Source organism: Scyliorhinus torazame, chromosome 26, assembly GCF_047496885.1.
Source record: "Scyliorhinus torazame isolate Kashiwa2021f chromosome 26, sScyTor2.1, whole genome shotgun sequence".
Taxonomy (NCBI): domain Eukaryota; kingdom Metazoa; phylum Chordata; class Chondrichthyes; order Carcharhiniformes; family Scyliorhinidae; genus Scyliorhinus; species Scyliorhinus torazame.
This window is the reverse complement of record NC_092732.1, coordinates 45,027,729-45,050,649: the sequence shown is the minus strand read 5'-3', so window position 1 is coordinate 45,050,649 and position 22,921 is coordinate 45,027,729. Positions and strand designations below refer to the sequence as shown.

The 22,921-nt window shown below is 58.4% G+C and overlaps 1 protein-coding gene across 1 annotated transcript in view; it reads right to left on the bottom strand.

Moving 5' to 3' along the window:
* Positions 1-22,708, bottom strand: part of LOC140403033 (phosphatidylinositol 5-phosphate 4-kinase type-2 gamma-like) — a 35,094-nt gene extending 12,386 nt beyond the window's left edge. The window contains exons 1-4 of the mRNA XM_072490711.1: positions 22,534-22,708; positions 22,323-22,361; positions 21,302-21,415; positions 2,712-2,952 (exon numbers count right to left, since the gene is read on the bottom strand). Of these exons, the coding sequence (XP_072346812.1) occupies positions 2,712-2,952; positions 21,302-21,415; positions 22,323-22,361; positions 22,534-22,632 (493 nt within the window). The 5' untranslated portion in view covers positions 22,633-22,708. The remainder of the gene's footprint in view (positions 1-2,711; positions 2,953-21,301; positions 21,416-22,322; positions 22,362-22,533) is intronic.
* Positions 22,709-22,921: the final 213 nt, after the last annotated feature.

Genomic DNA, 22,921 nt, shown 5'->3' with positions numbered 1-22,921 from the left:
CTAGGACCACTCTTATCCTTGTCCACCAGCACTTTAAAACTTACTGAATTGTGGTCACTGTTCCCGAAATGCTCCCCTACTGAAATATCTACCACCTGGCCGGGCTCATTCCCCAATACCAGGTCCAGTACCGCCCCTTCCCTCGTTGGACCATCTACATATTGTTTTAAGAAGCCCTCCTGGATGCTCCTTACAAACTCCGCCCCGTCTAAGCCCCTGGCACTAAGTGAGTCCCAGTCAATATTGGGGAAGTTGAAGTCTCCCATCACAACAACCCTGTTGTTTTTACTCTTTTCCAAAATCTGTCTACCTATCTGCTCCTCTATCTCCCGCTGGCTGTTGGGAGGCCTGTAGTATACCCCCAACATTGTGACTGCACCCTTCTTATTCCTGATCTCTACCCATATAGCCTCACTGCCCTCTGAGGTGTCCTCTCGCAGTACAGCTGTTATATCCTCCCTAACCAGTAGCGCAACTCCGCCACCCCTTTTACATCCCCCTCTATCCCGCCTGAAACATCTAAATCCTGGAACGTTTAGCTGCCAATCCTGCCCTTCCCTCAACCAGGTCTCTGTAATGGCAACAACATCATAGTTCCAAGTACTAATCCAAGCTCTAAGTTCATCTGCCTTACCCGTAATACTTCTTGCATTAAAACATATGCACTTCAGGCCACCAGACCCGCTGTGTTCAGCAACTTCTCCCTGTCTGCTCTGCCTCAGAGCCACACTGTCCCTATTCCCTAGTTCTCCCTCAATGCTCTCACCTTCTGACCTATTGCTCTCGTGCCCACCCCCCTGCCATACTAGTTTAAACCCTCCCGTGTGACACTAGCAAACCTCGTGGCCAGGATATTTATGCCTCTCCAGTTTAGATGCAACCCGTCCTTCTTATATAAGTCACACCTGCCCCGGAAGAGCTCCCAGTGGTCCAGATAACGGAAACCCTCCCTCCTACACCAGCTGTTTAGCCACGTGTTTAGCTGCTCTATCTTCCTACTTCTAGCCTCACTGGCACGTGGCACAGGGAGTAATCCCGAGATTACAACCCTAGAGGTCCTGTCTTTTAACTTTCTGCCTCGCTCCCTGAACTCCTGCTGCAGGACCTCATGCCCCTTCCTGCCTATGTCGTTAGTACCAATATGTACAACAACCTCTGCCTGTTTGCCCTCCCCCTTCAGGATGCCCTCTATCCGTTCGGAGACATCCTGGACCCTGGCACCAGGGAGGCAACATACCATCCTGGAGTCTCTTTCACGTCCACAGAAGCACCTATCTGTGCCCCTGACTATAGAGACCCCTGTGACTATTGCTCCTTTGCGCTTTGACCCTCCCTGCTGAACATCAGAGCCAGCCATGGTGCCACTGCTCTGGCTGCTGCTGTTTTCCCCTGATAGGCTCCAAAGGGGTATATCTGTTCGAGAGGGGGACAACCACAGGGGATTCCTGCACTGACTGCCTGCCCTTTCTGGTGGTCACCCATTTCTCTGCCTGCACCTTGGGTGTGACGTCTCTATCACTGCGATCTATGGCGCTTTCCGCCACCTGCATGCTCCTAAGTGCATCCAATTGCTGCTCCAACCGAACCACGCGGTCTGTGAGGAGCTGCCATCGGTTACACTTGCTGCAGCTGTCGTCGACCGGAACGCTGGAAGAGTGTCTTATCTGCTGCTTTTCACAGTTGGAGCACTGCACCTCGCTGAGTGAATTTTAAGCACTAATTAATTAATTTAAAATATACAATCAAATAATTGTCAGATTGAGTTACAATTAACCAAAAGGCCCTGACGCTAGATGATTTTTCCTGTAAAATTAAATGCTAAATACCGATCACTGCCCTCAGGTTTAGTTACTAAACTATCTAGTTAATCAATTAGATTTTTTTTTTTTGCAATATTATTTTTTCCCCCCCAAATTTAACAGATTTGCAACCAGCCAATCAGGTCACAGCTTTACTGTGATGTCACTTACAGATTCCCCCCCCTCCCACCACAAAGCAATTTGAAACGGTAATACAAATAAAAATCACTTACCTTCCAAGGATGCTCTCTGGTTCTCTCCCTGCAGATTGACAGTTACAGGCCAGAAGAAAGGGAACAAAAAGGTAGGGAAAACGCACCTTCTCCCACTCTGCACCGAATTACCTCACCACTCTGGCTGGGTCTCACTCACTCGGGATGTGTCTCCTTCACCTGCGCAAAGGTTACTGAGTGCGCTTTCGGTCTGTCTTTTATACAGAACTCAGCTAACCAGGGTGACTCACACGACTTCAGCTTCAAAGAGAAGAATACAATGTGTACCTTTGTGCCCCTAAACAGGCCTCAGGTGGCTGACAGATAACTGCCTCTCAGCAATTAGGGTGGGGGCAGCTTCAGCCAATCAGACACTAAGCTACACACTGCACTTTTAACTGACAAACAGCAGAATTAGACTTACCTTTCCTGATTACCTCACTGCACCAAATTACCACGTTCCAATTCCCACTCTGGATGTGTCTCACTCACTCAGGATGTGTCTCCTTCACCTGCGCAAGGCAGCGGGAGAGGGAGGGGCAGGCAGCGGGAGAGGGAGGGGCAGGCAGCGGGAGAGGGAGGGGCAGGCAGCGGGAGAGGGAGGGGCAGGCAGCGGGACAGGGGGGGCAGGCAGCGGGAGAGGGAGGGGCAGGCAGCGGGAGAGGGAGGGGCAGGCAGCGGAGGCAGTTAGCGCTCTCACCCTCGGCGCTTCTCACGGCGTACACGTCCGTGAAGGGGTCATACTCCGCCAGGACGGGCACCTTCATCATGTTGTTGCTCTGCATGTCGGGCGACTGCCCATAAAACGGCGTCAGCAGGTTGTTGGTCCCGTTCTCGACATCGTTGAAATGCACGCTCAGCTCCTCCTCCTCGTCCAGTCTCTGGGTGTCGTGGATGCCGAGCAGGAGGCTGTAGTCCATGATCTTCAGGTTGGTGAGGAACTGGCGGGGCGACAGAAGGAGAGACCAGTCTTCAGGGAGGCGCAGCATCGGTCACGGACCCTCTACACCACCCTCCCTATCACGCAAGCTCGCCACCCCCACATTGATTCTGTCTACACCTCCCGCGGCCTCAGGAAGGCTGACCGCATTGCCAGAGACCCCTCCCACCCAGGCATTGCCCTCTTCCGGACCCTTCCATCGGGCAGAAGGTACAGGAGTCTGAAGACCCGCACATCCAGCTTCTTCCCCACAGCTACCAGACTACTCAACGTCTCCCCCTCGGACTGATCTGTTCCCTGTAAGAACACTATTCACGACGCCCTATGCTGCTCTTGTTTGGCCCCCTGTTCCGCGCTGTAACCAATCACTGTTTGTCGCTGTACCATTTGTCAATGTTCTCTGTCGATTATCCTTTTTGGCGACTCTGTACGCACTGTGCACGTTCCCTCGGCCGCAAAAAAATACTTTTCACTGTACTTTGGTACATGTGACAATAAATATTGTCTATCTCTATAACATCCTCCTGCCCCCCTACAACCCTACCTATCTCTATAACCTCCTCCTGCCCCCCTACACCCCTCCCTATCTCTGCAAACTCCTCCTGCCCCCCTACACCCCTCCCTATCTCTGCAACCTCCCCCTGCCCCCTACACCCCTCCCTGTCTCTGTAACCTCCTCCAGCCCCTACAACCCTCCCTATCTCTGTAACCTCCTCCAGCCCCCTACACCCCTCCCTATCTCTGTAACCTCCTCCAGCCCTGTACACTCCTCCCTATCTCTGCAACCTCCTCCAGTCCCCTACACCCTCCCTATCTCTGTAACCTCCTCCAGTCCCCCGACAACCCTCCCGATCTCTATAACCTCCACCAACCCCTCCAACCCTCTCTATCTCTGTAACCTCCTCCAGCTCCCCCACAACCCTCCCGATCTCTGTAACCTCCTCCAGCCCCCTACAACCCTATCTCTGTAACCTCCTCCAGCCCCCCTACACCCCTCCCCATCCCCATCTCTGTAACCTCCTCCAGCCCCCTACAACCCTCCCTATCTCTGTAACCTCCTCCAGTCCCCTTCAACCCTCCCTATCTCTGCAACCTCCTCCAGCTCCGTACACCCCTCCCTATCTCTGTAACCTCCTCCAGCCCCCTACAACCCTCTCTATCTCTGTAACCTCATCCAGCCCCGTACACTCCTCCCTATCTCTGTAACCTCCTCCAGCCCCCGACGACCCTCCCTATCTCTGTAACCTCCTCCAGCCGCCTACAACCCTTCCTATCTCTGTAACCTCCTCCAGCCCCCTGCAACCCTCTCTATCTCTGTAACCTCCTCCTGCCCCCTACAACCCTCCCTATCTCTGTAACCTTCTCCAGCCCCCTACACCCCTCACTATCTCTGTAACCTCCTCCAGCCGCCTACACACCTCCCTATCTCTGTAACCTCCTCCAGTCCCCTACAACCCTCCCTATCTCTGGAAACTCCTCCAGCCCCCTACAACCCTCCCTATCTCTGTAACCTCCTCCAGCTCCGTACACCCCTCCCTATCTCTGTAACCTCCTCCAGCTCCCTACACCCCTCCCTATCTCTGTAACCTCCTCCAGTCCCCCTACACCCTCCCTATCTCTGTAACCTCCTCCAGCCCCCTACACCCCTCCCCATCTCTATAACCTCCTCCATCCCCCTACACCCCTCCCTATCTCTGTAACCTCCTGCAGCTCCTACACCCCTCCCTATCTCTGTAACCTCCTCCAGCCCCTACAACCCTCCCTATCTCTGTCACCTCCTCCAGTCCTCTACACCCCTCCCTATCTCTGTAACCTCCTCCAGCTCCGTACACATCTCCGTCTCTGTAACCTCCTCCAGCCCCCTACACCCCTCCCTATCTCTGTAACCTCCTCCAGCCCCCTACACCCCTCCCTATGTCTGTAACCTCCTCCAGCCCCCTACACCCTCCCTATCTCTGTAACCTCCTCCAGCCCCCTACACCCCTCCCTATCTCTGAAACCTCCTCCAGCTCCCTACACCCCTCCCTCTCTCTGTAACCTCCTCCAGCCCCCTACACCCCTCCCTCTCTCTGTAACCTCCTCCAGCCCCCTACACCCCTCGCTCTCTCTGTAACCTCCTCCAGTCCCCCTACAACCCTCCCTATCTCTGTAACCTCCTCCAGCCCCCTACACCCCTCCGTATCTCTGTAACCTCCTCCAGCCCCCTACACCCCTCGCTCTCTCTGTAACCTCCTCCAGTCCCCCTACAACCCTCCCTATCTCTGTAACCTCCTCCAGCCCCCTACACCCCTCCCTATCTCTGTAACCTCCTCCAGCCCCCTACACCCCTCCCTATCTCTGTAACCTCCTCCAGCCCCTCTACACCCTCCCTATCTCTGTAACCTCCTCCAGCCCCTACACCCCTCCCTATCTCTGTAACCTCCTCCAGCCCCCCCACACCCTCCCTATCACTGTAACCTCCTCCAGCCCCTACACCCCTCCCTATCTCTGTAACCTCCTCCAGTCCCCCTACACCCCTCCCTATCTCTGTAACCTCCTCCAGCCCCCTACACCCCTCCCTATCTCTGTAACCTCCTCCAGCTCCTACACCCCTCCCTATCTCTGTAACCTCCTCCAGCCCCTACAACCCTCCCTATCTCTGTAACCTCCTCCAGCCCCCTACACCCCCTCCCCATCTCTGTAACCTCCTCCAGCCCCCTACACCATCCCTATCTCTGTAACCTCATCCAGCCCCGTACACCCCTCCCTATCTCTGTAACCTCCTCCAGCCCCCGACGACCCTCCCTATCTCTGTAACCTCCTCCAGCCGCCTACAACCCTCCCTATCTCTGTAACCTCCTCCAGCCCCCCTACACCCTCCCTATCACTGTAACCTCCTCCAGCCCCTACACCCCTCCCTATCTCTGTAACCTCCTCCAGTCCCCCTACACCCCTCCCTATCTCTGTAACCTCCTCCAGCCCCCTACACCCCTCCCTATCTCTGTAACCTCCTCCAGCCCCCTACACCCCTCCCTATCTCTGTAACCTCCTCCAGCCCCAACAACCCTCCCTATCTCTGTAACCTCCTCCAGCCCCCTACACCCCCTCCCCATCTCTGTAACCTCCTCCAGCCCCCTACACCATCCCTATCTCTGTAACCTCATCCAGCCCCGTACACTCCTCCCTATCTCTGTAACCTCCTCCAGCCCCCGACGACCCTCCCTATCTCTGTAACCTCCTCCAGCCGCCTACAACCCTTCCTATCTCTGTAACCTCCTCCAGCCCCCTGCAACCCTCTCTATCTCTGTAACCTCCTCCTGCCCCCTACAACCCTCCCTATCTCTGTAACCTCCTCCAGCCCCCTACACCCCTCACTATCTCTGTAACCTCCTCCAGCCGCCTACACACCTCCCTATCTCTATAACCTCCTCCATCCCCCTACACCCCTCCCTATCTCTGTAACCTCCTGCAGCTCCTACACCCCTCCCTATCTCTGTAACCTCCTCCAGCCCCTACAACCCTCCCTATCTCTGTCACCTCCTCCAGCTCCCTACACCCCTCCCTCTCTCTGTAACCTCCTCCAGCCCCCTACACCCCTCCCTCTCTCTGTAACCTCCTCCAGCCCCCTACACCCCTCGCTCTCTCTGTAACCTCCTCCAGTCCCCCTACAACCCTCCCTATCTCTGTAACCTCCTCCAGCCCCCTACACCCCTCCGTATCTCTGTAACCTCCTCCAGCCCCCTACAACCCTCCCCATCTCTGTAACCTCCTCCAGCCCCCTACACCCCTCCCTATCTCTGTAACCTCCTCCAGCCCCCTACACCCCTCCCTATCTCTGTAACCTCCTCCAGCCCCCTACAACCCTCTCTATCTCTGTAACCTCATCCAGCCCCGTACACTCCTCCCTATCTCTGTAACCTCCTCCAGCCCCCGACGACCCTCCCTATCTCTGTAACCTCCTCCAGCCGCCTACAACCCTTCCTATCTCTGTAACCTCCTCCAGCCCCCTGCAACCCTCTCTATCTCTGTAACCTCCTCCTGCCCCCTACAACCCTCCCTATCTCTGTAACCTTCTCCAGCCCCCTACACCCCTCACTATCTCTGTAACCTCCTCCAGCCGCCTACACACCTCCCTATCTCTGTAACCTCCTCCAGTCCCCTACAACCCTCCCTATCTCTGGAAACTCCTCCAGCCCCCTACAACCCTCCCTATCTCTGTAACCTCCTCCAGCTCCGTACACCCCTCCCTATCTCTGTAACCTCCTCCAGCTCCGTACACCCCTCCCTATCTCTGTAACCTCCTCCAGTCCCCCTACACCCTCCCTATCTCTGTAACCTCCTCCAGCCCCCTACACCCCTCCCCATCTCTATAACCTCCTCCATCCCCCTACACCCCTACCTATCTCTGTAACCTCCTGCAGCTCCTACACCCCTCCCTATCTCTGTAACCTCCTCCAGCCCTACAACCCTCCCTATCTCTGTCACCTCCTCCAGTCCTCTACACCCCTCCCTATCTCTGTAACATCCTCCAGCTCCGTACACATCTCCGTCTCTGTAACCTCCTCCAGCCCCCTACACCCCTCCCTATCTCTGTAACCTCCTCCAGCCCCCTACACCCCTCCCTATGTCTGTAACCTCCTCCAGCCCCCTACACCCTCCCTATCTCTGTAACCTCCTCCAGCCCCCTACACCCCTCCCTATCTCTGAAACCTCCTCCAGCTCCCTACACCCCTCCCTCTCTCTGTAACCTCCTCCAGCCCCCCTACACCCCTCCCTATCTCTGAAACCTCCTCCAGCTCCCTACACCCCTCCCTCTCTCTGTAACCTCCTCCAGCCCCCCTACACCCCTCCCTCTCTCTGTAACCTCCTCCAGCCCCCTACACCCCTCGCTCTCTCTGTAACCTCCTCCAGTCCCCCTACAACCCTCCCTATCTCTGTAACCTCCTCCAGCCCCCTACACCCCTCCGTATCTCTGTAACCTCCTCCAGCCCCCTACAACCCTCCCCATCTCTGTAACCTCCTCCAGCCCCCAAACCCCTCCCTATCTCTGTAACCTCCTCCAGCCCCCTACACCCCTCCCTATCTCTGTAACCTCCTCCAGCCCCCCTACACCCTCCCTATCTCTGTAACCTCCTCCAGGCCCCTACACCCCTCCTTATCTCTGTAACCTCCTCCAGCCCCCCTACACCCTCCCTATCTCTGTAACCTCCTCCAGGCCCCTACACCCCTCCTTATCTCTGTAACCTCCTCCAGCCCCCTACACCCCTCCCTATCTCTGGAACCTCCTCCAGTCCCCCGACACCCCTCCCCATCCCTGTAACCTCCTCCAGCCCCCTACACCCTCCCTATCTCTGTAACCTCCTCCAGCCCCCTACAACCCTCCCTATCTCTGTAACCACCTCCAGCCCCCTACACCCCTCCGTATCTCTGTAACCTCCTCCAGCCCCCTACAACCCTCCCATCTCTGTAACCTCCTCCAGCCCCCTACACCCCTCCCTATCTCTGTAAACTCCTCCAGCCCCCTACACCCCTCCCTATCTCTGTAACCTCCTCCAGCCCCCCTACACCCTCCCTATCACTGTAACCTCCTCCAGCCCCTACACCCCTCCCTATCTCTGTAACCTCCTCCAGTCCCCCTACACCCCTCCCTATCTCTGTAACCTCCTCCAGCCCCCTACACCCCTCCCTATCTCTGTAACCTCCTCCAGCTCCTACACCCCTTCCTATCTCTGTAACCTCCTCCAGCCCCCTACACCCCTCCCTATCTCTGTAACCTCCTCCAGCCCCTACAACCCTCCCTATCTCTGTAACCTCCTCCAGCCCCCTACACCCCCTCCCCATCTCTGTAACCTCCTCCAGCCCCCTACACCATCCCTATCTCTGTAACCTCATCCAGCCCCGTACACTCCTCCCTATCTCTGTAACCTCCTCCAGCCCCCGACGACCCTCCCTATCTCTGTAACCTCCTCCAGCCGCCTACAACCCTTCCTATCTCTGTAACCTCCTCCAGCCCCCTGCAACCCTCTCTATCTCTGTAACCTCCTCCTGCCCCCTACAACCCTCCCTATCTCTGTAACCTCCTCCAGCCCCCTACACCCCTCACTATCTCTGTAACCTCCTCCAGCCGCCTACACACCTCCCTATCTCTATAACCTCCTCCATCCCCCTACACCCCTCCCTATCTCTGTAACCTCCTGCAGCTCCTACACCCCTCCCTATCTCTGTAACCTCCTCCAGCCCCTACAACCCTCCCTATCTCTGTCACCTCCTCCAGTCCTCTACACCCCTCCCTATCTCTGTAACCTCCTCCAGCTCCGTACACATCTCCGTCTCTGTAACCTCCTCCAGCCCCCTACACCCCTCCCTATCTCTGTAACCTCCTCCAGCCCCCTACACCCCTCCCTATGTCTGTAACCTCCTCCAGCCCCCTACACCCTCCCTATCTCTGTAACCTCCTCCAGCCCCCTACACCCCTCCCTATCTCTGAAATCTCCTCCAGCTCCCTACACCCCTCCCTCTCTCTGTAACCTCCTCCAGCCCCCTACACCCCTCCCTCTCTCTGTAACCTCCTCCAGCCCCCTACACCCCTCGCTCTCTCTGTAACCTCCTCCAGTCCCCCTACAACCCTCCCTATCTCTGTAACCTCCTCCAGCCCCCTACACCCCTCCGTATCTCTGTAACCTCCTCCAGCCCCCTACAACCCTCCCCATCTCTGTAACCTCCTCCAGCCCCCTACACCCCTCCCTATCTCTGTAACCTCCTCCAGCCCCCCTACACCCTCCCTATCTCTGTAACCTCCTCCAGCCCCTACACCCCTCCCTATCTCTGTAACCTCCTCCAGCCCCCTACAACCCTCCCCATCTCTGTAACCTCCTCCAGCCCCCTACACCCCTCCCTATCTCTGTAACCTCCTCCAGCCCCCTACACCCCTCCCTATCTCTGTAACCTCCTCCAGCCCCTCTACACCCTCCCTATCTCTGTAACCTCCTCCAGCCCCTACACCCCTCCCTATCTCTGTAACCTCCTCCAGCCCCCCCACACCCTCCCTATCACTGTAACCTCCTCCAGCCCCTACACCCCTCCCTATCTCTGTATCCTCCTCCAGTCCCCCTACACCCCTCCCTATCTCTGTAACCTCCTCCAGCCCCCTACACCCCTCCCTATCTCTGTAACCTCCTCCAGCTCCTACACCCCTCCCTATCTCTGTAACCTCCTCCAGCCCCTACAACCCTCCCTATCTCTGTAACCTCCTCCAGCCCCCTACACCCCCTCCCCATCTCTGTAACCTCCTCCAGCCCCCTACACCATCCCTATCTCTGTAACCTCATCCAGCCCCGTACACTCCTCCCTATCTCTGTAACCTCCTCCAGCCCCCGACGACCCTCCCTATCTCTGTAACCTCCTCCAGCCGCCTACAACCCTCCCTATCTCTGTAACCTCCTCCAGCCCCCCTACACCCTCCCTATCACTGTAACCTCCTCCAGCCCCTACACCCCTCCCTATCTCTGTAACCTCCTCCAGTCCCCCTACACCCCTCCCTATCTCTGTAACCTCCTCCAGCCCCCTACACCCCTCCCTATCTCTGTAACCTCCTCCAGCCCCCTACACCCCTCCCTATCTCTGTAACCTCCTCCAGCCCCTACAACCCTCCCTATCTCTGTAACCTCCTCCAGCCCCCTACACCCCCTCCCCATCTCTGTAACCTCCTCCAGCCCCCTACACCATCCCTATCTCTGTAACCTCATCCAGCCCCGTACACTCCTCCCTATCTCTGTAACCTCCTCCAGCCCCCGACGACCCTCCCTATCTCTGTAACCTCCTCCAGCCGCCTACAACCCTTCCTATCTCTGTAACCTCCTCCAGCCCCCTGCAACCCTCTCTATCTCTGTAACCTCCTCCTGCCCCCTACAACCCTCCCTATCTCTGTAACCTCCTCCAGCCCCCTACACCCCTCACTATCTCTGTAACCTCCTCCAGCCGCCTACACACCTCCCTATCTCTATAACCTCCTCCATCCCCCTACACCCCTCCCTATCTCTGTAACCTCCTGCAGCTCCTACACCCCTCCCTATCTCTGTAACCTCCTCCAGCCCCTACAACCCTCCCTATCTCTGTCACCTCCTCCAGCTCCCTACACCCCTCCCTCTCTCTGTAACCTCCTCCAGCCCCCTACACCCCTCCCTCTCTCTGTAACCTCCTCCAGCCCCCTACACCCCTCGCTCTCTCTGTAACCTCCTCCAGTCCCCCTACAACCCTCCCTATCTCTGTAACCTCCTCCAGCCCCCTACACCCCTCCGTATCTCTGTAACCTCCTCCAGCCCCCTACAACCCTCCCCATCTCTGTAACCTCCTCCAGCCCCCTACACCCCTCCCTATCTCTGTAACCTCCTCCAGCCCCCTACACCCCTCCCTATCTCTGTAACCTCCTCCAGCCCCCTACAACCCTCTCTATCTCTGTAACCTCATCCAGCCCCGTACACTCCTCCCTATCTCTGTAACCTCCTCCAGCCCCCGACGACCCTCCCTATCTCTGTAACCTCCTCCAGCCGCCTACAACCCTTCCTATCTCTGTAACCTCCTCCAGCCCCCTGCAACCCTCTCTATCTCTGTAACCTCCTCCTGCCCCCTACAACCCTCCCTATCTCTGTAACCTTCTCCAGCCCCCTACACCCCTCACTATCTCTGTAACCTCCTCCAGCCGCCTACACACCTCCCTATCTCTGTAACCTCCTCCAGTCCCCTACAACCCTCCCTATCTCTGGAAACTCCTCCAGCCCCCTACAACCCTCCCTATCTCTGTAACCTCCTCCAGCTCCGTACACCCCTCCCTATCTCTGTAACCTCCTCCAGCTCCGTACACCCCTCCCTATCTCTGTAACCTCCTCCAGTCCCCCTACACCCTCCCTATCTCTGTAACCTCCTCCAGCCCCCTACACCCCTCCCCATCTCTATAACCTCCTCCATCCCCCTACACCCCTCCCTATCTCTGTAACCTCCTGCAGCTCCTACACCCCTCCCTATCTCTGTAACCTCCTCCAGGCCTACAACCCTCCCTATCTCTGTCACCTCCTCCAGTCCTCTACACCCCTCCCTATCTCTGTAACATCCTCCAGCTCCGTACACATCTCCGTCTCTGTAACCTCCTCCAGCCCCCTACACCCCTCCCTATCTCTGTAACCTCCTCCAGCCCCCTACACCCCTCCCTATGTCTGTAACCTCCTCCAGCCCCCTACACCCTCCCTATCTCTGTAACCTCCTCCAGCCCCCTACACCCCTCCCTATCTCTGAAACCTCCTCCAGCTCCCTACACCCCTCCCTCTCTCTGTAACCTCCTCCAGCCCCCCTACACCCCTCCCTATCTCTGAAACCTCCTCCAGCTCCCTACACCCCTCCCTATCTCTGTAACCTCCTCCAGCCCCCTACACCCCTCCCTATCTCTGTAACCTCCTCCAGCCCCCTACACCCCTCCCTATCTCTGTAACCTCGCCCAGCCCCTGCAACCCTCCCTATCTCTGTAACCTCCTCCAGTCCCCTACACCCCTCCCTATCACTGTAACCTCCTCCAGTCCCCTACACCCCTCCGTATCTCTGTAACCTCCTCCAGTCCCCCTACAACCCTCCCTATCTCTGTAACCTCCTCCAGCCCCCTACACCCCTCCGTATCTCTGTAACCTCCTCCAGCCCCCTACAACCCTCCCCATCTCTGTAACCTCCTCCAGCCCCCTACACCCCTCCCTATCTCTGTAACCTCCTCCAGCCCCCTACACCCCTCCCTATCTCTGTAACCTCCTCCAGCCCCCCTACACCCTCCCTATCTCTGTAACCTCCTCCAGCCCCTACACCCCTCCCTATCTCTGGAACCTCCTCCAGTCCCCCGACACCCCTCCCCATCCCTGTAACCTCCTCCAGCCCCCTACACCCTCCCTATCTCTGTAACCTCCTCCAGCCCCCTACAACCCTCCCTATCTCTGTAACCACCTCCAGCCCCCTACACCCCTCCGTATCTCTGTAACCTCCTCCAGCCCCCTACAACCCTCCCATCTCTGTAACCTCCTCCAGCCCCCTACACCCCTCCCTATCTCTGTAAACTCCTCCAGCCCCCTACACCCCTCCCTATCTCTGTAACCTCCTCCAGCCCCCCTACACCCTCCCTATCACTGTAACCTCCTCCAGCCCCTACACCCCTCCCTATCTCTGTAACCTCCTCCAGTCCCCCTACACCCCTCCCTATCTCTGTAACCTCCTCCAGCCCCCTACACCCCTCCCTATCTCTGTAACCTCCTCCAGCTCCTACACCCCTTCCTATCTCTGTAACCTCCTCCAGCCCCCTACACCCCTCCCTATCTCTGTAACCTCCTCCAGCCCCTACAACCCTCCCTATCTCTGTAACCTCCTCCAGCCCCCTACACCCCCTCCCCATCTCTGTAACCTCCTCCAGCCCCCTACACCATCCCTATCTCTGTAACCTCATCCAGCCCCGTACACTCCTCCCTATCTCTGTAACCTCCTCCAGCCCCCGACGACCCTCCCTATCTCTGTAACCTCCTCCAGCCGCCTACAACCCTTCCTATCTCTGTAACCTCCTCCAGCCCCCTGCAACCCTCTCTATCTCTGTAACCTCCTCCTGCCCCCTACAACCCTCCCTATCTCTGTAACCTCCTCCAGCCCCCTACACCCCTCACTATCTCTGTAACCTCCTCCAGCCGCCTACACACCTCCCTATCTCTATAACCTCCTCCATCCCCCTACACCCCTCCCTATCTCTGTAACCTCCTGCAGCTCCTACACCCCTCCCTATCTCTGTAACCTCCTCCAGCCCCTACAACCCTCCCTATCTCTGTCACCTCCTCCAGTCCTCTACACCCCTCCCTATCTCTGTAACCTCCTCCAGCTCCGTACACATCTCCGTCTCTGTAACCTCCTCCAGCCCCCTACACCCCTCCCTATCTCTGTAACCTCCTCCAGCCCCCTACACCCCTCCCTATGTCTGTAACCTCCTCCAGCCCCCTACACCCTCCCTATCTCTGTAACCTCCTCCAGCCCCCTACACCCCTCCCTATCTCTGAAATCTCCTCCAGCTCCCTACACCCCTCCCTCTCTCTGTAACCTCCTCCAGCCCCCTACACCCCTCCCTCTCTCTGTAACCTCCTCCAGCCCCCTACACCCCTCGCTCTCTCTGTAACCTCCTCCAGTCCCCCTACAACCCTCCCTATCTCTGTAACCTCCTCCAGCCCCCTACACCCCTCCGTATCTCTGTAACCTCCTCCAGCCCCCTACAACCCTCCCCATCTCTGTAACCTCCTCCAGCCCCCTACACCCCTCCCTATCTCTGTAACCTCCTCCAGCCCCCCTACACCCTCCCTATCTCTGTAACCTCCTCCAGCCCCTACACCCCTCCCTATCTCTGTAACCTCCTCCAGTCCCCCTACACCCCTCCCCATCCCTGTAACCTCCTCCAGCCCCCTACACCCTCCCTATCTCTGTAACCTCCTCCAGCCCCCTACAACCCTCCCTATCTCTGTAACCACCTCCAGCCCCCTACACCCCTCCGTATCTCTGTAACCTCCTCCAGCCCCCTACAACCCTCCCCATCTCTGTAACCTCCTCCAGCCCCCTACAACCCTCCCTATCTCTGTAACCTCCTCCAGCCCCCTACACCCCTCCCTATCTCTGTAACCTCCTCCAGCCCCCTACACCCTCCCTATCTCTGTAACCTCCTCCAGCCCCTACACCCCTCCCTACCTCTGTAACCTCCTCCAGTCCCCCTACACCCCTCCCTATCTCTGTAACCTCCTCCAGCCCCCTACACCCCTCCCTATCTCTGTACCCTCCTCCAGCTCCTACACCCCTTCCTATCTCTGTAACCTCCTCCAGCCCCCTACACCCCTCCCTATCTCTGTAACCTCCTCCAGCCCCTACAACCCTCCCTATCTCTGTAACCTCCTCCAGCCCCCTACACCCCCTCCCCATCTCTGTAACCTCCTCCAGCCCCCTACACCATCCCTATCTCTGTAACCTCCTCCAGCCCCTACACCCCTCCCTATCTCTGTAACCTCCTCCAGCCCCTCTACAACCCTATCTCTGTAACCTCCTCCAGCCCCCCTACACCCCTCCCCATCTCTGTAACCTCCTCCAGCCCCCTACAACCCTCCCTATCTCTGAAACCTCCTCCAGTCCCCTTCAACACTCCCTATCTCTGTAACCTCCTCCAGCTCCGTACACCCCTCCCTATCTCTGTAACCTCCTCCAGCCCCCTACAACCCTCTCTATCTCTGTAACCTCATCCAGACCCGTACACTCCTCCCTATCTCTGTAACCTCCTCCAGCCCCCGACGACCCTCCCTATCTCTGTAACCTCCTCCAGCCGCCTACAACCCTCCCTATCTCTGTAACCTCCTCCAGCCTCCTGCAACCCTCTCTATCTCTGTAACCTCCTCCTGCCCCCTACAACCCTCCCTATCTCTGTAACCTGCTCCAGCCCCCTACACCCCTCACTATCTCTGTAACCTCCTCCAGCCCCCTACACCCCTCCCTATCTCTGTAACCTCCTCCAGCCCCCTACACCCCTCCCTATCTCTGTAACCTCCTCCAGCCCCCCTACACCCTCCCTATCTCTGTAACCTCCTCCAGCCCCTACACCCCTCCCTATCTCTGTAACCTCCTCCAGTCCCCCTACACCCCTCCCCATCCCTGTAACCTCCTCCAGCCCCCTACACCCTCCCTATCTCTGTAACCTCCTCCAGCCCCCTACAACCCTCCCTATCTCTGTAACCACCTCCAGCCCCCTACACCCCTCCGTATCTCTGTAACCTCCTCCAGCCCCCTACAACCCTCCCCATCTCTGTAACCTCCTCCAGCCCCCTACACCCCTCCCTATCTCTGTAACCTCCTCCAGCCCCCTACACCCCTCCCTATCTCTGTAACCTCCTCCAGCCCCCGACACCCTCCCTATCTCTGTAACCTCCTCCAGCCCCTACACCCCTCCCTATCTCTGTAACCTCCTCCAGTCCCCCTACACCCCTCCCTATCTCTGTAACCTCCTCCAGCCCCCTACACCCCTCCCTATCTCTGTACCCTCCTCCAGCTCCTACACCCCTTCCTATCTCTGTAACCTCCTCCAGCCCCCTACACCCCTCCCTATCTCTGTAACCTCCTCCAGCCCCTACAACCCTCCCTATCTCTGTAACCTCCTCCAGCCCCCTACACCCCCTCCCCATCTCTGTAACCTCCTCCAGCCCCCTACACCATCCCTATCTCTGTAACCTCCTCCAGCCCCCACACCCCTCCCTATCTCTGTAACCTCCTCCAGCCCCTCTACAACCCTATCTCTGTAACCTCCTCCAGCCCCCGTACACCCCTCCCCATCTCTGTAACCTCCTCCAGCCCCCTACAACCCTCCCTATCTCTGAAACCTCCTCCAGTCCCCTTCAACCCTCCCTATCTCTGTAACCTCCTCCAGCCCCCTACAACCCTCTCTATCTCTGTAACCTCATCCAGCCCCGTACACTCCTCCCTATCTCTGTAACCTCCTCCAGCCCCCGACGACCCTCCCTATCTCTGTAACCTCCTCCAGCCGCCTACAACCCTCCCTATCTCTGTAACCTCCTCCAGCCTCCTGCAACCCTCACTATCTCTGTAACCTCCTCCTGCCCCCTACAACCCTCCCTATCTCTGTAACCTGCTCCAGCCCCCTACACCCCTCACTATCTCTGTAACCTCCTCCAGCCCCCTACACACCTCCCTATCTCTGTAACCTCCTCCAGTCCCCTACAACCCTCATCATCTCTGGAAACTCCTCCAGCCCCCTACAACCCTCCCTATCTCTGTAACCTCCTCCAGCTCCGTACACCCCTCCCTATCTCTGTAACCTCCTACAGCTCCCTACAACCCTCCCTATCTCTGTAACCTCCTCCAGCCCCGTACACCCCTCCCTATCTCTATAACCTCCTCCATCCCCCTACACCGCTCCCTATCTCTGTAACCTCCTGCAGCTCCTACACCCCTCCCTATCTCTGCAACCTCCTCCAGTCCCCTACACCCTCCCTATCTCTGTAACCTCCTCCAGCCCCCTACACCCCTCCCTATCTCTGTAACCTCCTGCAGCCCCCTACAACCCTCCCTATCTCTATAACCTCCACCAACCCCTCCAACCCTCTCTATCTCTGTAACCTCCTCCAGCTCCCCCACAACCCTCCCGATCTCTGTAACCTCCTCCAGCCCCCTACAACCCTATCTCTGTAACCTCCTCCAGCCCCCCTACACCCCTCCCCATCCCCATCTCTGTAACCTCCTCCAGCCCCCTACAACCCTCCCTATCTCTGTAACCTCCTCCAGTCCCCTTCAACCCTCCCTATCTCTGCAACCTCCTCCAGCTCCGTACACCCCTCCCTATCTCTGTAACCTCCTCCAGTCCCTACAGCCCTCCCTATCTCTGTAACCTCCTCCAGCCCCCTACAACCCTCTCTATCTCTGTAACCTCATCCAGCCCCGTACACTCCTCCCTATCTCTGTAACCTCCTCCAGCCCCCGACGACCCTCCCTATCTCTGTAACCTCCTCCAGCCGCCTACAACCCTTCCTATCTCTGTAACCTCCTCCAGCCCCCTGCAACCCTCTCTATCTCTGTAACCTCCTCCTGCCCCCTACAACCCTCCCTATCTCTGTAACCTTCTCCAGCCCCCTACACCCCTCACTATCTCTGTAACCTCCTCCAGCCGCCTACACACCTCCCTATCTCTGTAACCTCCTCCAGTCCCCTACAACCCTCCCTATCTCTGGAAACTCCTCCAGCCCCCTACAACCCTCCCTATCTCTGTAACCTCCTCCAGCTCCGTACACCCCTCCCTATCTCTGTAACCTCCTCCAGTCCCCCTACACCCTCCCTATCTCTGTAACCTCCTCCAGCCCCCTACACCCCTCCCCATCTCTATAACCTCCTCCATCCCCCTACACCCCTCCCTATCTCTGTAACCTCCTGCAGCTCCTACACCCCTCCCTATCTCTGTAACCTCCTCCAGCCCCTACAACCCTCCCTATCTCTGTCACCTCCTCCAGTCCTCTACACCCCTCCCTATCTCTGTAACCTCCTCCAGCTCCGTACACATCTCCGTCTCTGTAACCTCCTCCAGCCCCCTACACCCCTCCCTATCTCTGTAACCTCCTCCAGCCCCCTACACCCCTCCCTATGTCTGTAACCTCCTCCAGCCCCCTACACCCTCCCTATCTCTGTAACCTCCTCCAGCTCCCTACACCCCTCCCTCTCTCTGTAACCTCCTCCAGCCCCCTACACCCCTCGCTCTCTCTGTAACCTCCTCCAGTCCCCCTACAACCCTCCCTATCTCTGTAACCTCCTCCAGCCCCCTACACCCCTCCGTATCTCTGTAACCTCCTCCAGCCCCCTACAACCCTCCCCATCTCTGTAACCTCCTCCAGCCCCCTACACCCCTCCCTATCTCTGTAACCTCCTCCAGCCCCCTACACCCCTCCCTATCTCTGTAACCTCCTCCAGCCCCCCTACACCCTCCCTATCTCTGTAACCTCCTCCAGCCCCTACACCCCTCCCTATCTCTGTAACCTCCTCCAGTCCCCCTACACCCCTCCCCATCCCTGTAACCTCCTCCAGCCCCCTACACCCTCCCTATCACTGTAACCTCCTCCAGCCCCTACACCCCTCCCTATCTCTGTAACCTCCTCCAGCCCCCCTACACCCCTCCCTGTCTCTGTTACCTCCTCCAGCCCCTACACCCCTCCCTATCCCTGTAACCTCCTCCAGCCCCCTATGACCCTCCCTATCTCTGTAACCTCCTCCAGCCCCCTACACCCCTCCCTATCTCTGTAACCTCCTCCAGCCCCCTACACCCCTCCCTATCTCTGTAACCTCCTCCAGCCCCCTACACCCTCCCTATCTCTGTAACCTCCTCCAGCCCCTACACCCCTCCCTATCTCTGTAACCTCCTCCAGTCCCCCTACACCCCTCCCTATCTCTGTAACCTCCTCCAGCCCCCTACACCCCTCCCTATCTCTGTAACCTCCTCCAGTCCCCCTACACCCCTCCCTATCTCTGTAACCTCCTCCAGCCCCCTACACCCCTCCCTATCTCTGTACCCTCCTCCAGCTCCTACACCCCTTCCTATCTCTGTAACCTCCTCCAGCCCCCTACACCCCTCCCTATCTCTGTAACCTCCTCCAGCCCCTACAACCCTCCCTATCTCTGTAACCTCCTCCAGCCCCCTACACCCCCTCCCCATCTCTGTAACCTCCTCCAGCCCCCTACACCATCCCTATCTCTGTAACCTCCTCCAGCCCCTACACCCCTCCCTATCTCTGTAACCTCCTCCAGCCCCTCTACAACCCTATCTCTGTAACCTCCTCCAGCCCCCCTACACCCCTCCCCATCTCTGTAACCTCCTCCAGCCCCCTACAACCCTCCCTATCTCTGAAACCTCCTCCAGTCCCCTTCAACCCTCCCTATCTCTGTAACCTCCTCCAGCTCCGTACACCCCTCCCTATCTCTGTAACCTCCTCCAGCCCCCTACAACCCTCTCTATCTCTGTAACCTCATCCAGCCCCGTACACTCCTCCCTATCTCTGTAACCTCCTCCAGCCCCCGACGACCCTCCCTATCTCTGTAACCTCCTCCAGCCGCCTACAATCCTCCCTATCTCTGTAACCTCCTCCAGCCTCCTGCAACCCTCTCTATCTCTGTAACCTCCTCCTGCCCCCTACAACCCTCCCTATCTCTGTAACCTGCTCCAGCCCCCTACACCCCTCACTATCTCTGTAACCTCCTCCAGCCCCCTACACACCTCCCTATCTCTGTAACCTCCTCCAGTCCCCTACAACCCTCATCATCTCTGGAAACTCCTCCAGCCCCCTACAACCCTCCCTATCTCTGTAACCTCCTCCAGCTCCGTACACCCCTCCCTATCTCTGTAACCTCCTACAGCTCCCTACAACCCTCCCTATCTCTGTAACCTCCTCCAGCTCCGTACACCCCTCCCTATCTCTATAACCTCCTCCATCCCCCTACACCGCTCCCTATCTCTGTAACCTCCTGCAGCTCCTACACCCCTCCCTATCTCTGCAACCTCCTCCAGTCCCCTACACCCTCCCTATCTCTGTAACCTCCTCCAGTCCCCCTACAACCCTCCCGATCTCTATAACCTCCACCAACCCCTCCAACCCTCTCTATCTCTGTAACCTCCTCCAGCTCCCCCACAACCCTCCCGATCTCTGTAACCTCCTCCAGCCCCCTGCAACCCTCCCCATCTCTGTAACCTCCTCCAGCCCCCTACACCCCTCCCCATCCCCATCTCTGTAACCTCCTCCAGCCCCCTACAACCCTCCCTATCTCTGTAACCTCCTCCAGTCCCCTTCAACCCTCCCTATCTCTGCAACCTCCTCCAGCTCCGTACACCCCTCCCTATCTCTGTAACCTCCTCCAGCCCCCTACAACCCTCTCTATCTCTGTAACCTCATCCAGCCCCGTACACTCCTCCCTATCTCTGTAACCTCCTCCAGCCCCCGACGACCCTCCCTATCTCTGTAACCTCCTCCAGCCGCCTACAACCCTTCCTATCTCTGTAACCTCCTCCAGCCCCCTGCAACCCTCTCTATCTCTGTAACCTCCTCCTGCCCCCTACAACCCTCCCTATCTCTGTAACCTTCTCCAGCCCCCTACACCCCTCACTATCTCTGTAACCTCCTCCAGCCGCCTACACACCTCCCTATCTCTGTAACCTCCTCCAGTCCCCTACAACCCTCCCTATCTCTGGAAACTCCTCCAGCCCCCTACAACCCTCCCTATCTCTGTAACCTCCTCCAGCTCCGTACACCCCTCCCTATCTCTGTAACCTCCTCCAGCTCCGTACACCCCTCCCTATCTCTGTAACCTCCTCCAGTCCCCCTACTCCCTCCCTATCTCTGTAACCTCCTCCAGCCCCCTACACCCCTCCCTCTCTCTGTAACCTCCTCCAGCCCCCTACACCCCTCCCTATCTCTGTAACCTCCTCCAGCCCCTACACCCCTCCCTATCTCTGTAACCTCCTCCAGCCCCCTACACCCTCCCTATCTCTGTAACCTCCTCCAGCCCCCTACACCCCTCCCTATCTCTGTAACTTCCTCCAGCCCCCCTACACCCCTCCCTCTCTCTGTAACCTCCTCCAGCCCCCTACACCCCTCCCTATCTCTGTAACCTCCTCCAGCCCCTACACCCCTCCCTATCTCTGTAACCTCCTCCAGCCCCCCTACACCCCTCCCTATCTCTGTAACCTCCTCCAGCCCCTACACCCCTCCCTCTCTCTGGTGTTCTGTCACCAGTGCAGGGTCCCAGCCGCTCGGAGGGCGGGGATTGGCCGATTCGCCGGGGCTCACCTCCACGTCCCGTCTCAGCTTCTCCATGAAGAGGTTCTTGTCCTCTCGCTCCACGTAGACCTTCTGATTCATGTTGAGGAAGTCCATGTCCTTCAGAGTCGGCAACTCCTTCACCTGCGAGGGGGGGGGGGGGGGGGGGGGCGGAAGACACCAGTTGGGGACAGAAGGGAAAGGCTCGTGTTCCCCCATCGCAAACCCACCCACCACCCCCTCGCCTCAGCCTGTCATACTGCACCGCCCCAGCCCCACGCAACCCCCACACCATCTGGAGACCCCCGTGCGTGGCCCACACCCCCTGGAGACCCCCGTGCGCCGCCCACACCCCCTGGAGACCCCCATGCGTGGCCCACACCCCCTGGAGACCCCGTGCGTGGCCCACACCCCATGGAGACCCCCGTGCGTGGCCCACACCCCCTGGAGACCCCCGTGTGTGGCCCACACCCCCTGGAGACCCCCGTGCGCCGCCCACACCCCCTGGAGACCCCCGTGTGTGGCCCACACCCCCTGGAGACCCCCGTGCGTGGCCCACACCCCCTGGAGACCCCCGTGTGTGGCCCACACCCCCTGGAGACCCCCGTGCGTGGCCCACACCCCCTGGAGACCCCCGTGTGTGGCCCACACCCCGTGGAGACCCCCATGCGTGGCCCACACCCCGTGGAGACCCCCGTGCGTGGCCCACACCCCCTGGAGACCCCCGTGTGTGGCCCACACCCCCTGGAGACCCCCGTGCGCGGCCCACACCCCCTGGAGACCCCCGCGCGTGGCCCACACCCCCTGGAGACCCCCGTGCGCGGCCCACACCCCCTGGAGACCCCCGTGCGTGGCCCACACCCCCTGGAGACCCCCGCGCGCCGCCCACACCCCCTGGAGACCCCCGTGCGCCGCCCACACCCCCTGGAGACCCCCGCGCGCCGCCCACACCCCCTGGAGACCCCCGTGCGTGGCCCACACCCCCTGGAGTCCCCCCCACCCTCCAGAGAACCCCCCCCCCCTCCCCCCAGAGAGCCCCGCCCTCCTTTACCTTTTCCTTGTCGCTCGCTTCACGGGAGACCAAGGACCCCTGAAAAACAGCAAGAAGAGATTGGCCGTCACCCCTCGGGAGGTCACTTCGATTTGGCATCCGGACTCTGCCGGAGGGAAGATTTTACCCAGGGGCTGCGAACGAACGGGATCGATCGACGGCCTACCTGCCACAGGTTACAGGAAGGGGGGTGAATACCCCAACAGCTCACCTTGAGGTCGTACTTCCGGTGAATGGTGAGCATGTAGCTGAAGACGTTCCGCATCACGTAAAGATAGGTGTCCTCGCCGTCCACAGTGAGCCGGTACATGGCCAGGAACTGGGGCAACAGGATGTTTCCATGGCAATTTACAATGTGCTGCAGGGAGAGAGAGAGAGGGATCGTGAGAGACAGAGAGAGAGAGACAGAGACAGAGAGAGAGAGGGAGACAGAGAGAGAGAGAGACAGAGAGAGAGAGACAGAGACGGAGAGAGTGAGACAGAGAGAGAGAGAGAGAGACAGAGAGAGAGAGAGAGAGAGACAGAGAGAGAGAGAGAGAGAGAGAGAGACAGAGAGAGAGAGAGACAGAGAGAGGGAGAGAGAGACAGAGACAGACAGA